The 17,893-nt window shown below is 40.0% G+C and overlaps 1 protein-coding gene across 2 annotated transcripts in view; it reads right to left on the bottom strand.

Annotated features, from left to right (window-relative positions):
• The window catches only part of AMPH (amphiphysin), a 214,624-nt gene that overhangs the window by 81,148 nt on the left and 115,583 nt on the right, over positions 1-17,893 (bottom strand). For both annotated transcript variants that reach the window (XM_069588261.1, XM_069588262.1), the window contains exons 3-5: positions 15,644-15,694; positions 7,979-8,073; positions 4,344-4,439 (exon numbers count right to left, since the gene is read on the bottom strand). In XM_069588261.1, coding sequence (XP_069444362.1) covers positions 4,344-4,439; positions 7,979-8,073; positions 15,644-15,694 — 242 coding nt within the window. The remainder of the gene's footprint in view (positions 1-4,343; positions 4,440-7,978; positions 8,074-15,643; positions 15,695-17,893) is intronic.

Genomic DNA, 17,893 nt, shown 5'->3' with positions numbered 1-17,893 from the left:
GAATTGTAATACCAAGTGGAGCTGCCAAAGAAATGAGTATCAGAAATGATTTTTTTTTTAAATTTTTGACTTTAAAGTAAGTTTTTCTTACTCTTCAGTTATTTATCTATGGCTGCATCAGGTCTTAGTTGCGGCATGCAGGATCTTCGCTGTGGCATGCGGGATCTTCACTGTAGCATGTGGGATCTTCACTGTGGCATGTGGGAGCGTGTGGGCTCTGCAGTTTGCAGAGCACGGACTTAGTTGCCTCGTGGTACATGGGATCTTAGTTCTCAGACCAGGGATTGAACCTGCATCTCCGGCACTGAAAGGTGGGTTCTTAAGCACCGGACCACCAGAGCACTCCCATCTGCTTATATTTCGAACCTTTGCGCCCTCACTTGCCTCACTCATTCCCTGCTCCTCACTCTGGGTCAGTGCTCTTCTAGCAGTGCCCAGGTTTCTGTGACAGACTCTGTCATCCAGATACTGTCTGTCCTGCTGTGCTGCTCCTCCACGCTCCTGTCAGGAGAGGTGACAGGCAGCGTGAGGCAGTTACTCTCATTTAGACGCTTTCAGTCCCTTTTACTTGACTCTCTGCACAGACCACTTCCAACTGGTGTTACCGAAAAATCTGGCTGATATATCACATTCACTTAAAATATGCAATGAATTAGTCCAGGCAGAGCAGAGAGAAGTGTCTGATAAGGTGACAAAGCTCATTATTTTTAGCAAATATCTGTTACCTCCCAGGAAGCACTGACCCTCGAGGCAGTGGCCTTGTGTGACGCTATGTAAACGCTTACAGAACTCTGCTTGGTGGACTTGGGCGGGGTGGGAGCGGGGAGTTTCCTTTAATACCTTCCAAGAAGCAAACCTTGATTCTTTGAAGACAAATTTGATTTTTTTTTTTTTTTTTACAAATTTGATTTTTGAAAAGAGTTAAAATTCAATTACTTCCAAGCCTGGGAAGGTATACTGGATCATCTTATTTTTTGTTCACAAACAAGAAGTGAAGTAAATAATGTGAGTCATTTTCTTGTGTAACTGACAAGTCAATTACAGAGTTCAGCTTACTGTGGTAGAAGTTATTATTTTGAAGGCCATCACTCATTTTGATGCATATGTTTTTGTGTTTGAAGAGCCAATCTTATTTCCTTACCTATTTGATATTTGGAAAACTTCATCTCCTAAGTAAGGGTAGAGTTAATACACCATAGCTTTTACATAGAAAATGATACAATCTTACTTAACCATCCAATAGTAAGTTTTATTAAATAAATTTACTAGCTTAATAGTAAATGGTTTTTGTTTTTTTAAAAAGATTGTTTTTTATGCTGACCATTTTTTTAAAAGTCTTTATTGAACATGTTATAATATTCCTTCTATTTTTTGGTTTTTGTTTTATTTTGGTGACAAGGCATGTGGGGATCATAGCTCCCTGACCAGGGATTGAACCTGTACCCCTGCATTGGAAAGTGAAGTCTTAACCACTGAACCACCAGGGAAGTCCCAATAAATAGTTGAACTAAATGGTTTATTTAAAAGTACTTCAGATTTCCCACTATGAATTGACCTTATGCAGCAAAGAAAATAATTTACTGAAATTTTTAAAATTTCAACAATACTCCTAATTTGGAATTCATTTTGGCCCACTGCTCTAGATATATGCTTAGTGGCTCAGGCATGGCTGCCAAGATAAACTCTAAACTGCATTTTACAGTAACAGCTCACAGCTGTAAGCCTGCCTGGGTTAGTGACAAGCTGGCTCTTATTACAACACTGATGTTAGATGTCAGTGCTGCATAAAAAAACTGTAACACCAGGTGCCCTGCCAATCACAGTTGGAAAAGTCAAACATCATCCCCTCATAACTAGTACTTCATAGTCTTTGCTGATGGGTTGCAGTAAATATTTGGAAATCTGCCTGAGGTTACACACAGCCTGTTGATATTAACAAGAGTCAAGGAGGTTAACTGTGTCCCAAGCTTTGAAAATTCTCCACTGTATTTTTAATCATAAGCCCCTTTACATCAATAACCCATTCATTATATAAAAACTCAACACTCACTTTATGAGACGACGGAGTCTATAACCACTTCTAACTTCCAGCCACTGGGTAAATGCATACTTCTGTGTATTTTCATAAAAGATAAGTCTTTCAATCACTAGAAGCAGCTCTCCCACCTACTCTCCAACTCCAAATTTTCTCTTTTCCAAGATAAACACTGCTGTTTCCTTCACTGTTCATCATATGAAATGCTTTTGCAATTCTCTATCTTGGTTGAAACCCTAAGTGTATGCTCTAATAGTCTAAACATGACTTCACAGAAACAGAGAGAGAGATTATGTAGGTTTTTTTCATGATGCAGGTAAAACCATGAAATATATTTCATTTATCTTCAGGGCATGCAGCTGGAAAAGTGATTCCAGATCTCTCATGTAAAGATGTTTCAGTAAGTGGAGGATCATCTTTATGCTTGCCCCTCCACCACATGGACCCCAGGAAAGGTAAAAATCCTGCTGAGTGTGTCAACAAACTGAAAACATAAACCAAAATAATCCATCAGTTTATTTTAATCTATGTTTCAACATAAGTAGTTCTGTGTCTATTTGTCTTCTGGAATTTTACACTCCTAAAGAGAATGGCTAATTTCCAAATAACTTGCTGGGCAGTATCATAGCAAATAAGAAATAAATGCTTCACACTTCTCTTGATGGCATTAAGTTTTGATCCTGAAAGAAACCCAACAACTTTTCAAATGTATTCTTCTGTAGGCAATCACAATTTTCATTTGCTTATCAAAGTCATACTATCAAATATTATCTGAATAATTTAGACAAGTTGCGAAGTTCTTTAAAATTTTCCAATAGGAAGACAAACTTTTCTTTTACCTCCTTCTGACTTATTGGGAATTGATTTTCATGAAGACTAATTTACCATCCCATAAACAATATTCTAAAGTGTCATAATAATTCTGAGAATCTCTGCTCCATAAACGCAGCAAATTCCAACACGAAATGTCAATGCCTATCAAAGTATCTAAAGATGTCTCAAAATGCACTCTGTGTACAGAATTTTAAAATTTACTTAAAACCTTTTTAATTCTCAGAAAACTTTAAAAACTGACTTAAAATCTTTTCATTAGGATGTAGTTATACAATGACTCAATAAATTGTTCTGCTGCTTATGGTGATAACATCACTGAGAATTGATATCTAGATTTGTTCTCCGGGATATTTTGTCAACAAGGCTAATGTATCTAGTCTGACTCACTTAGGTTCTTGTCTGGTGCCTCTGGCTTCCCCAAAACACACTGAAGTATTAGCCAAGTAGCATTAGGCATTCTATGCAGGGCCAAGGAAACGAACGTCATTGATTTCGGCCAAGAAGTTTCACTGTTTCATGGCCAAAGCCAGTTCACATTACTGCAGGTATTTTCCTGGTGTTTAGCAATGTCTATAAAGGTTAGGCAACCATGCCTGGAACTCTGTTCTATAGACTGTGAGCTAATAAATGGGTACTGTTGTGAGCTGCTAAAAAAAAAAAATAGACGAGGTAAAAATGGAACTTTACATCAAAGGTCACCTAGTAAGATACTGCAAATGCCCATGGATGGTGGTTCTGGCTCCTTGATCTACAGGAAAGGCAGCATGTGGCTGTCTTACCCTGAAGTCCTCTTTCAGCTGGGAAAACAACTGGAGGGTTGATCTATCAAAGCTACCATTTGCTATCTACAAGCCTGATGGCTTCAAAACCATCTTTACCTTGAGAGTCACCTCTGAATCTGTGATATTCAGTCCTTCATTTGTGTATTTCCCTTTCAATGAATCCAACTGTTCAATAAGACAAATGTTTTAGACAGGATATTTTTAGATCCAGATGCTAATGTATTTGAAATGCTTACATCTTAAGAATGTGCAGGTGTGCTATGAACAGAACAAAGATCAGATTTTGCTTTTGTAGTTTGCTTCATGGCAAATGTAGTTTGCCATGAAGTTTCTCCTTTCCTCGTGATCTTGTTTATCCTAACGGAAATTCTTGTCAAGTCCCATATAATAAAAAGGTTTGAACATAGACTGAAATTTTTTAGTAGCTCTGATTTATGATCAGGTATATAGGATTAAAAAGAATTCTATAGAGAAAAGATGAAGCAGTTCATTAAAGGAGAAAATGTTATTTCTATAACTATATTTCATTTTATACTGATAGGAACAGAATAAAAATCCCACACTTAAATAGGCAAAAAGTTTCTGTCTTTGATGTCAGCTTGAGGTCTTTTAACTCCACTTATCTCTTGCCCATTTTTAATAAGTACATGCAACCATTAAATTCTTCCCTTTATAGACACAGAATAAAATACCTTTATGTCGGGAAATTGGCCCAGATAGGTGTCCAGTGTCAGCAAGGACCCATCCACTAATTTCTGATGGAAGTCTTCCCACAGCACATCACACTTCTGAAAGAAAAAAGGACATAAAGGGATGAATGCAGAATTATTTTAATTGGATACATTTCACCAACTTCTAAAAAGCCTGAAACTATAACATCAGATTAAGTACTAATTCCTTGGATAGTAAATGGTAGAAGGAATGTGGATTATTTAAAAATACCTTAATTTGGCTACCATTTCCAAATTTACAATACTGAACCCATGCGAAGAGTTGACTCATTGGAAAAGACTCTGATGCTGGGAGGGATTGGGGGCAGTAGGAGAAGGGGACGACCGAGGATGGGATGGCTGGATGGCATCATGGACTCGATGGACATGAGTCTGAGTGAACTCTGGGAGGTGGTGATGGACAGGGAGGCCTGGCATGCTGCGATTCATGGGGTCGCAAAGAGTCAGACACAACTGAGCAACTGAACCGAACTGAACAGAACATATAGGTTACCTAAGGGCTCAGCTCATTTAAAAATGTGTTTCTGCTTCTGAATTAATAAAGAATGTATTCAACAGAAACTTCAAAAGGCCCCTGGTGCTGGTGGTTTAGTTGCTAAATTGTGTCCGACTCTTGGCAACCCCATGGACTGTAGCCTGCTAGGCCTTTCTGTCCAAGGGATGTTCCAGGCAAGAATACTGGAGTGGGTTGCCATTTCCCTCTCCATCAGAAGGCCCCTTATGAATCCTTATAAATGGATTTTGGGGCTAAGAATAGAAGAAATCCAGTAAAAGAGCTTGCTTCTGAAGCAGTCCATGAAATTAGAAGCCACTCCATACAAACAACAAACCATTGCTGAAGCTTCCACACAGACAGCAGAAAACTTATAGTTATACTGGAAAGGGCCCTACCATGCATGGAGTATCCGTTATGATAAACACAGTGACTATCAGATATTATTACTGTTATGACTACTACTGTCACTATGTCAAGTCATAGTTGCTCAGATACATCCGACTCTTTGTGACCTCATGGATTATAGCCTGCCAGGTTCCTCTGTCCATGGAAGGCTCCAGCCAAGAATACTGGAGTGGGTCGCCATGCCCTTCTTCCAGGGGATCTTTCCAACCCATGGATCTAACCTGGGTCTCCTACATTTCAGGCAGGTTCTTTACCATCTGAGCCACCAAAGAAGCCCAAAAGTGAAAGTATTAGCTGCTCAGTCATGTCCAACTCTGCAACCCATGGACATCAAGGCAGCTGGTTAAACACTTTACTTGTCTGTGTGTGTGTGTGTGATTTAATTCTCACAGTATTCTTATGAGGAAAGTCTTCCTGTTATCTTTATGTAGAAGAGAATGCTGAAGCCCAGAGATGATATATAACCTGGCCTAGGTCATGTAGCTGGTAAATGTGAATGTGAACCCCACGATCTATCTCTGACACCAGGCTGCCTCACCAGAACAGGGTACATATCCCAGCTTTGTGACTTTAGAATGAGTTTCAGTTTACCCAGTCAACAAACTGACAACATAAAGTGCTTCACAGACTCGCAAGCACATAGCAAGTGTGCAAGAACATTACTCTATATTCTTCCCATCACTACATTTGGGGTCTCCTGACACCATCTACCCTTTCTTTCTCCTTAGTAACAGAACCTCCAGTTTCTTCCAGGCACATGGCCTCCTAGGACTCAGACCACATTTACTGGTCTCCACTGCAAGCTAGTGTAGCCATGAGACTAAATTCTGCCAACAGGATGGACTTGAAGGCAACGTCCTTAAAGGGAGGTTTGTCCTCCACGCTTCTTCCTTCCTGTTACTGGAAGACAGAAATGAGTGCTGATATCCAGAGCTCAGACAGTCACTTGAAAGTAGAGATGACATCAGGGATGTAAAGACAGGCCCCTGATGGTCGTGGGTTCCCCCCACCACACATGGGCTGCCAACCTTCAATGTCCGTTATTGGAAAGAAGTTTCTGCCTTGTTGAAAACCACTTTTAAATGGTTGATTTGCTTCTTTTTCTTTTTCACCCTTTAAAACCCAGTTCTAATTGTTATAGATCCTTATTCAAGACTTTATGTAACCAAAAACTTTAAATCCATTATACAAAAAGGCTTATATTCTATCTGAGCAGACCCTCTGAACATGCGGTGTCAGGTGCTTCACCTTCAAAAGAGCTCATATTTAGGTCAGCAACTGAAGATTCCCAAAATTCTGGCAGCCACAAGGACCAAGACAGGATGTCAGCTGTTTCCTTAGGAATAAAGGTCAAGATAGTGGCATTTGCCACACACAGAATTATGACACGGTGTTCTGAAAAGCCATTTATGCAAGCTTCTATCATTCCCTTCAAAAGTCTTCTTTTCATGATGAATTTCAAATGTTACACCTCTAATCAGAAATTTACAAATGAGTTAAGCCTTTAAAACATGCTGTTGAAACAGTGTCTTTATATTTAAGAAATGTGAGAAGATGTAATTACTCAAAACACCATTGAAAAATGGTGTGTGGAGGCTGATTTTGTCCAATTCACATCCTGAAAGGTTTCAAAAGCAGTGAACAGAGCTAACAAAAGCGTTATACATTAAAAAAATAATCTGTTTCTATCACAGTCAAAACAAGACTATGATTTGTGATCAGTACGGGAGTGTCAGAATTTTCAGGGAGCAGCCCAGATGAGTTGTTAACCCATCTTTGCAAAGGCTGCATAGAAGATCAGCATGTCACCTACCAGACCTTCCCCTGGGTTGTGGAGGCCACATTTCTTACGTCTTCTATGCCTCATGAGAAGCAACAAGCTCCCGTGAAGTGGGCATGACAAACAAACACTCTTTGTTTTAACGAAGAACTCGGTCATGAGAAAACTCCAGACAGCAGGATTCCTAATGTCTGTAACAATCACAAGCACTGTGCACTAGGTCGAGAGTGTGAATACACAGGCTTTCAGTGTGTTATTAGGAGGTAAAATTAATATTCTCACTTTGCAGATGAGGAAACTGAAGCCAAAGAAGATTAAAGAACTCACCCAGTGTCACATCCCATTCTGCCTTCCTCAAAGCAACAGGAACTACTTTCTTGCTTCCCACAGCCAGACAGCCCTGGGCTAGACCGTGCGCTTTAAGTGTTAAGACATGTCTTAGGATAAAGTATTTCATTAGTTAAATTTCTACTAGCAAGCTCTGTCCTCAGCCCTGCAGACTGGCAAATGGACCAGCGGGTGGTGAACTGAAACAGATGCTCTTCTCAGCTCCTGTACCTGCTTTCAAGGAGGGATGGGGAAGGAGGGGCAGTACATAAAATCATGTCATGAGCCAATTCTCCGGCTGAAATGGGCTAAGAAGTATAGTAAGGGACAGAAAAGTGCCACTCTTATGTTGAAGAAAAACAATCTTTAACGCACAGCTTCCCAAGTGGTTTTATCATCATGTTCACTCCTCACTATTGTTTGGATCAATCTGGATGGCGGAACTGCACAGCACCTTCTGGGTACATGGTGTCCCCTCCTGATTAGGGCCATGAAGTGCAGAGAGGGCCATGAAGTGAGTGAGTAGGACATGGTGGGACCCGCAGGGAAGCCACGCTGGGCCTCCCGAGCGCTGTGACCAGCTCTCACCTCGCCAACCATTTTCACATCTTCACGCCCATACCAGTCAGGCTCATAGACTTCATGCAGCGACTCGGTGAGCTTCATGGAAGCCTCTTGCATGCCTAGCATTGGAGAAAAACAATTCCCGTTAGAGAGAGGTGGGCGAAGTCTTTTCCTCCTTCCCCTACTTTTCTAAGTGAGAGGGAAAATCTTGAACACTTGCGAAGGAAAAACTGGGCAAGCACAGCTGCTATTTGCCTCTGTAGTCATATCTTTCCTGATTCTGATTACAGCATGCACCTTCTTGTATTTACAATAACAGTGACAGATACAGGATCTTGAAAATAAATAAATAAATAAATAAATAAACAAGGCATTCTATTCTGAAAACAATATGTCCTACTAGGGGTGCTGTCACCTGTTAAATGACGTGAAACCATAAATGTACAGGACACCTAGAGCTCTTCTCTATAAAATGACAGAGTCCTAGAAATTAATCCTAAATGAATTTGAATATTAGAAATAAAGCTTTTTTTTGAAGCAGACAGAAGCACAGTCAACAGGATTTTAGAGCATAATATTTGAATTGTTTTAAGGGGCCTAAATTTTTTTAAAAAAATTATTTTGCAAATATTATCAAAAGCTATATATACAGTTTTAAGTTAGAAGCCTCAGAAAACTTCAAGTTCTTCAGTCTATGGGTCAGAATTTTAATCATTGGTATAATTTAGTATGTTGTAAAAATATGATTATTAACAATAGTAAAGATATAACGTTTCCCACTGCAGTATGGTCTGTTTCAATCTCCTCTCTGCCCCTCCTTCAAAACATGGAAGGTAAAGTGTGGACTACAGTGGAGACCACTCAGGGCTGGGAACAGAACAAGGAGGAGCCTTTGGCTGGTGACCTGGAGAAGTGCCACTTTGGCACCAGACTCTCCCTCCTAGCCAGAAGGTGAGACCTAGCTAAGTTGGTGCCTTGGCCTTAGTCACTAGGAGAAATGAAATGGGGCTGGATAGAAGGAGAGGAGAGAAAAACCAGAGTGCCATCATTAGAAATAAAAGACACATCGCATAAACTCAATGCCAATGAATCAAAGAGGGAAAGTTTTTTGTTTAACTGAAAGCTGCAGCACTCTAAATTCAACCATGTGTTTGTTGGATTTAAAGCAGTCAGTTTTGGGTTCAACAGCGAGAGAAAAAAAGTCAAAATAGAAGGCGTCTGAGGAGTTTGAGGGTTTTTAACACAAGCTGCCCATTCTCCTTGCTTGGTGCTTGTAATAAATTTTTCTCTGCTCCAGAAAATGAAATTAAAAATAAGATGTATGAAATGATCAAAGTATATCCTCAAACAATATGCACAAGAGTCACACAATGGGAAATTATTCAGCAGCACAAAATAATGAAACAATGCAAGTTGCAGCAACATGGAATGACCTAGAGATGATCACACTAAGTGAAGTAAGTCAGAGAAGGACAAATATATGATATCACTTATATGTGGAATCTAAAACAAATTATACGAGTGAATTTATTTACAAAACAGAAACAGACTCACAGACTTAGAATACAAACCTATGGTTATCAAAGGGGAAAGGCAGGGGAGGGATAAATTAGGATTTTGTGACTAACATATACACACTACTTCACATAAATCGAAAACCAACAAGATCCTACTATATAGCACAGTCAAATATATTCAGTATCTTATAATAATCTATAATGGGAAAGAATATTGAGAACACACACACATATGTGTACATACATATAACTGAATCACTTTACTGTATACCTGAAACTAACAACATTGTAATCAAATATATTTCAATAAATTATTTAAGAAGTAAAATAAAATATTAATCCCATCCCCCCAAAAAGAGTCAACATCTAATCTGGTATTTCACAATGCTTTTCCTCTCTCTAGAGGGGCTTCCCTGATAGCTCATTTTGTAAGGAATCTTCCTGCAATGCAGGAGACCCCAGTTCGATCCCTGAGTTGGAAAGATGCACTCGAGAAGGGATAGGCTACGCATTCCAGTATTCTCAGGCTTCCCTGGTGGCTCAGCTGGTAAAGAATCCTCCTGCAATGTGGGAGAACTGGGTTCGATCCCTGGGTTGGGAACATCCCCTGGAAAAGGGGATCCAGTATTCTGGCCTAGAGAATTCCATGGACTGTATGGTCCATGGGGTCACAAAGAGTCAGACACAACTGAGCGACTTTCACTTCACTTCACTTCACTTCACTTCAGGGGACAGACAGTCCCCCTTGTTTTCCCCTGGTAAGATGCAGATACCTATTTGGTTTTTGCACACAAAAGGTATGAACGTGTTTTGTAGTCACATGAAGTGTGAAAGCCTGTGAGCTTCTCTCCATCACTGAACATGTTTAAGGACGCCCTTTACCGTGAGAACTACAAACAACCCACACCAGCTGAAATGACTTAACAACCACAAGATGAAGCCCAGCAGGGTACTGTGGGAAAGCAGTGATGACTCAATTCTCTGGGGACACTGATGAACTAGAGTCTTATAGGTGTAGAGACAGGCAAACGTTGCATTGTGTGTGTGCTTAGTCGTGTCCAGCTCTTTGTGACCCTTTGGACTGTAGCCTGCCAGGATCCTCTGTCCACTGGATTTCCCAGGCAAGAATACTAGAGATAGCTCCCAAGTACTCCTCCTGGGGAATCTTCCCAACCCAGGTATCAAACCCACGTCTCCTGTGTCTCCTCCATTGCAGGCAAATGCTTTTCCCACTGAGCCACAAAAAGTAATGCAAAAACCTTCATCCCTCCTCTAGCACTCTGAATCCAAGCAAGGAAGAATCTTTCTCTTGTGATGTGGTCTCCACATGTAGTCACCGCGGACCATATGTGGCAGGGATATTTATCTTGAATGTCCATGTTTAACCCTAACCCTAAGCAAACTAATACTAAGAATGCACCCCTCAAATTCATACCAAAAGTGAATCACTAGTTAGAACTCTATCATTCAGATGGCAAAAGGCTTCTGAAGTTTTCTTTTAATTCTTCAAGTTAGATGGAAGCTATAAACAGCACATAGACAAGCTCTTAATGTCTTAAGAGGAAGAAAGAAGCATGATGGTATTGCAGAACAAAAACCGTTGTGCAAAATGAAACTGTGACTTAAGTTTAAAATAAAATTATATAGGATCTTACTCACTGAGGCAAAAAAACACAATATTGCAGTAAATATGTCTGTTATCAGCTCAAAATAACTACTAATTGCTGTGTGAATAAGTAGCGGTGTGGGTAATTTGGAAAGAAATTATTTTGACAAAAAGCTGTTTCTACAACCCTCCATAGGAAATACTCTGACAGATAGACAGGTGAACAAAACACAAGTCTTGCTCTTAAAAGACAAAAAGATTGGCATAGATTTAGAATTTCCTCTGGTGGCAGAGCTAAAGAGGAAAAAACATAGCTAAAACCCAAGTTTCCTTCAAAGTACTTTGGCAACATTAAAGCAGAATAGATGCTAAATGCCATTTAATAATATCTAACAGCCAATATTTTCTTGGGCTTTCCAGGTGGCTCAGATGCCTTGCTCACAAGGCAAGAGACCTGGGTTCAAGTCCTGGTGCAGAAAATTCCCTGGAGAAGGGAGTATTTTCTTAAAAGATTAGTGGTTTCCAAAACCATAAGACAAGTATCAAAATTCATACACAGAAGAATGATCATCTTACTACTGGATGGGAACCATTTCCTTCTCACCAAAAATTTGGAGCATCCTAGACCTCAGTTTTCCAAAGTATTCATTAATAACAAATTATAGTACATACCATATGTTATAGGAATTATACATGAAATGAGCCATAAAAAGCTTATGTCTGTGCCTGGCACACATGTGTTCAATAAATGTGAACTATAATTATTATTAAACTATTAGCTTAGACTTCTAAAAAGTCTCCAGCTTCATTTCCTCTAGTTTGTATTTCATACCATTACGATAATTATTTCTAAAATGCTAATCTGATCATGTGACTCATTCCCTCACCTAAAAGAATGTAAGGACTCCCTTCTCCATTCACAGAATAAAACCCAAGATTTCTTCTACCTGGAAAGTCTTTCCAACATCAACGTCTTTCCCTGGTGTATCTTATCACCTGATGACCATGGAGGCCCCCTTCTTGGGTTCATTCAGTGTAAGTTCCGCAGAAGGGACATTTCTGACTTGGTCTCCTATCCCTCAGCTAAGGTGGGAGGACTCTCTGCTGTGATAGCACAGAGCACACTTCTCTACACATTACTGTGCATATCTGGCCTTTTTGCTTATTAGCTTTCTCTACCACAAGCCCCATGAGAGCAAACACTGTGTCTTATTCATCTCTGTATCTCTATCTTCTAGAACAGTGTCAGGCCCGTAACTGAGACTCAATGCAATGTTTGCTACTAAAATCAATGAGAGCATAAGATCTCTTACAAAGTCCAAGCCATCAGCAGAAATAACAAAGACCCACAGGATGAATGCCACCCAGAGATTAGGGATAATAAAACCGAGCGTAGAGCTCATTGAATCCAATTTCATAGAATGCTAGTAGCAGAGATGTGGGGGGACTTCCGAGAGCAACTGGAGCGCTTTATAGTTGAGGAACATCTGGCACATTTTACAAATGAGGCAGTTGACAGGCTTGGATTATCCCATAGTTGCCTCTGAGACCGCACCCAGGACTTATCACTCTACTGGGTGAGATCTCATTCCCTGTAATGCTGCCTGTATTAAACTGCTCCATTAGTCAGCTAGAGTTCTTCTTGTGAAAACTAGAAAAATGGGGCATGAAAGCACTTTGAAAGAAGCAAATTATAATCTACTTAATGCATAACCCTTATCTTTAAGTGTGTTCCCCAAACTCAAAATATGCTCCCAGGAATGCTGATTCTTTCTAAGACTTTGAGAAGAAAAAAGCATTCTACAATTAAATCAGTGGAAAATGCTGCCCACACCACAGGCCTAAGGGAGATTAGATTCAGGGTTAAGGGTTCTGATAAACTCTGTAGTAAACTGTTTAAAAACTCATTCCAACCAGCCTCAGCCAGAGTCATTTAAACAGAGATCTCTCTTAGAGAAGAGAGATTTGTTTGTTAGTCATGCAATCAGCAAGATGTGTGGGGAAAAGCTACTAGACAGTCCCTCCTCCTTCATATGCAGATGTCACCATTAGAAGTGGGGTGCAGGGCACAGACCCATTGTTTCCCTGGAGCCAAGTCTTCTCACAGTGGATTCTCCTTCCAGACCACATTAAGGAAAAGAAATAAGCCAATCTTTTTAAATAGCATTCTCCATACTAGCGTAATAAAATAGACCCAAACACATAGTCTTGGACAAGAGACCCATTTCGCTCATTCATTTAACAAAAGTATTCACTTTTAAAAATCAGCTAACAAAGAGAAAATCCTATACTTAAAAGTTTATGACTTCTTGTGTTCAAATCTTGAATCAACAATGAAAGAATTACCAAGAGTGCCTTCTATTTTCTGACCAAACTGTTACAAATATTTGAGGTTAACTTTTTTAAAGCAGTTAACTATGACCTCTGTGAATTGTGGAAGTTAAATTCTCTGGGTCTTGCTTATTTACAAATTCAAGATAAGGCTAATGTTATTTAGCCTGTGATGGGTGGTGACAAAGAAGTAACATGCATAAAACACTTAGTACACTGCCTGCTGCTGCTGCTAAGTCGCTTCAGTCGTGTCCGACTCTGTGCGACCCCATGGACTGTAGTCTACCATGCTCCTCCGACCATGAGATTTTCCAAGTAAGAGTACTGGAGTGGGTTGCTATTTCCTTCTCCAGAGGATCTTCCTGACCCAGGGATCGAACCTGGGTCTCTCATTAAAAAGAAACAGAGGTAAGTTGTCATCACGCCATTGTACAGATGAACTCAAATTATGAAACAGTGCAATACTGATGGCTATATAGTTCAAAGGCAGTACAAGGGAATAGCAAGGTCTCAGGAAACACAGAGACCAAACCATGCATTGCACCCCTGCTGTTCAATAAGCCCATGACCCTAGACAAGCTATTTAACCCTTCTATGTCTGGCTTTTAACAATAAAATGAAGATAAAATAAGTACCTGCCTCATAGAGTTGTCAGGTGAATTGAAATTATATGGCTGGTTTATAAAATAATAAAAGCTTAAATACATCTTAGTTTGAAAATTACTTTCACTAATTTGATTTTTATGACTAATTTTTATTAAGAGTTTCATGATATAGCCATAACTTTGTAATCAATTTCATACATCCACACTGAAACTGTTAAGAATAAATTCTTAGAAACGAAACTAGTGTATCAAAAGGCATGCCCCGCCCCCAACACACACACAAAACAAAAAATCACATATAAAAAGCCTTTGCCAAATCCCTCTTCAGGAAAGCAGTCTTACCAGAAGTGTACAAAAGGAGTCCATTTCCCACAGCTCTGCCAAAGCTAGGTATTACAGCTTTGTTTGAGGTCTTTTCTTTTTTTTTTTTTAACTTTTTATGTCTTTGAACACTTACAAGAAAAATAACATCTTCTCCCTTTGATTTCATTTTATATTCTTTGAATACTCAGGACAAGCATTTTTCACATTTATTACCCATCTACAGATCTTCTTTAATTTTCTCTCCATATGTTCTACTCAGTTTTTCTTTTGATCCACTAATCTTCATTTAGCTTACTTACTGAACTCTTTATATCCTGGCTCACTTTCATTAAAATATGCTGTCAAAATAATTTTTTAAACACTGTGTACATTAATGAGGTCAAATCTCTCAAACTTGCCCTTTCCAATTTCTGCCTTCTGGGGGAGCCTTGTAAAGACCTTGTCGCCGGAGACTGGAGATTAAGTCTACTGTATTTTATTCTGGCACTTCAGTGCATCTCTTTGTCTACATATTTAAATCTTCATTATATTTGGAAATAAGAAGGAGAGAATAAAGAGCGAGGTTGGGAATCTTACTTTTTTTCTGAGAGTTTGGCCAGTTTACCCAAGACTCATTGTCAGATGATCCATTCTCGCCCCACTAATCTCAAAATCTGCCTTATCATCCACCGTGGGTACACCTGGATCTGACTCAGTGCAGGGGACTGGATATCTCCAGAGGCAGAGATGGAGTACCCAACCTGATCGCTCTCTCCACTCTCCACCACTAGCCTTATTTCCTTGCCTTGAATATCAAGTGACTAGAAACAACAGCAGAGCCTCTCTTTCCCCCTACAGTGGCAGGGTTGCAGGTGCAGCTGGTCCCCACAAGCCATAGGCAATTCAGGGCCATGTTTCACGTTAATACTGCTGTCATCCCTCGCCCGCTCCCGCTAGAGGGCTTATGTGCAAGTCTAAGAGCGTCCAGCTCTTGGGACATACTCTCCCTTGGGACGAAACCAGCTGCAGCTTTTCTTAAACAAGGTCTGCAGCTCACTCTATCTAACAACTCTTCCTAGAAAGCTCTGGCACATGGGAGGCACTTATTCCTAGTTTCCAGCATAAGGGCCCACATATTTTTTCCTTACATATCCTGATTATCATTTCAACGGAAACTGGGGAGTGGGTAGAATGGAACACCTGTGCTCAAGTACCCATCCTGCCAGAAAGCCAAATGGCTTTCTAATTAACACTTGATCCTGTCACTCTTGACTTCCAAGAACAACCTGTGCTTAGTAACATGCAGTAAACAACCCATACACATTACCTTTGATAGCTGCTAAGTATCCTCGGAGTTCTCGCTGAAGTCTGGTACCCTCTGCCTGAAAACACACAAACACAGAGATACTCAACATCTTGTTTATATTTTGCATGCAAACATGTACAAAGCCATAAGCTTAGAGTTATTTTTACCAGAAGCTCATTCTTGAAAGAAAATAAATATGTGAATTCAGACTAAACAAGGTATCCATCACTCTGGATATTTACAGAGATTTTATTCAGCTTAAGAGGGAAAGGAGAAGGCGAGTAAGACTTTGCTAAGAATAGAAACTGTGACCCACCATAGAGCCTTCTATACATTCAAGAGCTAGTAAGTCTCTCAATTTTGACACATAGGTTACAATGGTAGGAAACTTACCACCACTGTTCACTGTTCAATATGGTAGCTACTAGGCCAAGGTTGTCAAGTGTTTACAATGTAGCTAGCCCGAATGAAGATGTACTGTAAGTGTGAAATACTCACCGGGTTACAGAGATTTAGTACCAAAAACATACACACACACACATACACATCATTAATATATTATAGGCTGTATATTAATACAATATTTTGGATATAATGCATTAAACTATATTATTAAGATTCATTGTAACTCTTTTCAGTTTTTCTTAAACTGAAGTATGCATGCTCAGTTGCTCAGTCATGTCCAACTCTGTGCAACCCATGGACTGTATAGCCCGCCAGCCTTCTCTGTCTGAGGAATTTTCCAGGCAAGAATATAGCAGTGGGTTGCCACGCCCTTCTCCAGGGGACCTTCTCGACCCAGGGATCAAATGCGAGTTGGTTTATAATACTGTGTTAAGTTTCAAGTGTACAGCATCTTTTCACTTTTTAAAGTATGGCCACTAGAAAATTTTAAATTATGAATGTGGTGTGCATTATATTCCTACTGGACATCACCAAAGTAGAGAAATTGTTAAATTGTAAATTTTGGCCTAGGAATACTTGTTTTGGTTTGGAAAGCATTTAGAAACTCACAGACTCTGAGACTAGGATTAGATTTTGGTCTGCAGTTACCCAAGGAAATGTTAATGGTAGTGTGGGGAAGTGAGGCAAGGAGGGAAAAAGAGGTAACTCAAGGTGCACTAACAGGCAAGTTTCCACAGTTGGCAGCCCTGCCTTAATTCAACTGGGGAACTCTAGGAGACAGACTCAAACACCTTCCAGACATCCTCACCAAGGGGCAAGAGAGTTGGGGCATCTAATATCATCTCCTGTTGGACATTGACTAATGGCTGCTTCTTAAAATGAAAGTGAAAGTCGCTCAGTCATGTCTGACTCTTGTGACCCCATGGAATAGTCCATGGAATTCTCCAGGCCAGAATACTGGAGTTGGGAGCCTATCCCTTCTCCAGCGGATCTTGCTGACCCAGGAATCGAACTGGGGTCTCCTGCACTGCAGGCAGATTCTTTACCAGCTGAGCTAGCAAGGAAGCCTGAACCCTGCTTCTGGGGAACAGGAACTCCCCATTACATCCACACAGGGCCAGACAGGTCTCTAGGAACCATAGGAAGACTTCAATCAAAGAGTTCTGCTGTTGGCAACTGCAAGTCAATCTAGTGGGCTCAGAAAAGGTAGGTATTAAAGGCATATAGCTGGGCACCAACAGTGCTGTCTATGACACTGCAAGGAAACACATCAAAAAAAATGTATTTTAACTGTACAGTCATTGAACAGAAGTACACAGAACTAGCATATAGAATGACTCCACCTTGAAAATTAATATGATCACAAGTATTTTACAATTCTAACTTGATAGTTAATAATATACCCACTAATATAGTAACTATAATAGTCATATACATTTCAACAAGCATTTGTTAGAATTTACCAAAAACGAATCCCTTAGAAGAAATGAAGTAGCCCTCATAGTCAACAAAACAGTCTGAAATGCAGTACCTGGGTGCAATCTCAAAAATGACAGAATGATCTCTATTCATTTCCAAAGCAAACCACTCAGTATCACAGTAATCCAAGTCTATGCTTCAACCACTAATACCAAAGAAGTTGAAGCTGAATGATTCTATGAAGACTTATAAGACTTTATAGGAGAAGGCAATGGCAACCCACTCCAGGACTCTCACCTGGAAAATCCTATGGACAGAAGAACCTGGTAGGCTACAGTCCATGGGATCGCTAACAGTCAGACATGACTGAGCGACTTCACTTTCACTTTTCCTTTCATGCATTGGAGAAGGGAATGGCAACCCACTCCAGTGTTCTTGCCTGGAGAA

Source organism: Ovis canadensis, chromosome 4, assembly GCF_042477335.2.
Source record: "Ovis canadensis isolate MfBH-ARS-UI-01 breed Bighorn chromosome 4, ARS-UI_OviCan_v2, whole genome shotgun sequence".
Classification (NCBI taxonomy): Eukaryota; Metazoa; Chordata; class Mammalia; order Artiodactyla; family Bovidae; genus Ovis; species Ovis canadensis.
This window is presented reverse-complemented; position numbering and strand designations above follow the sequence as displayed.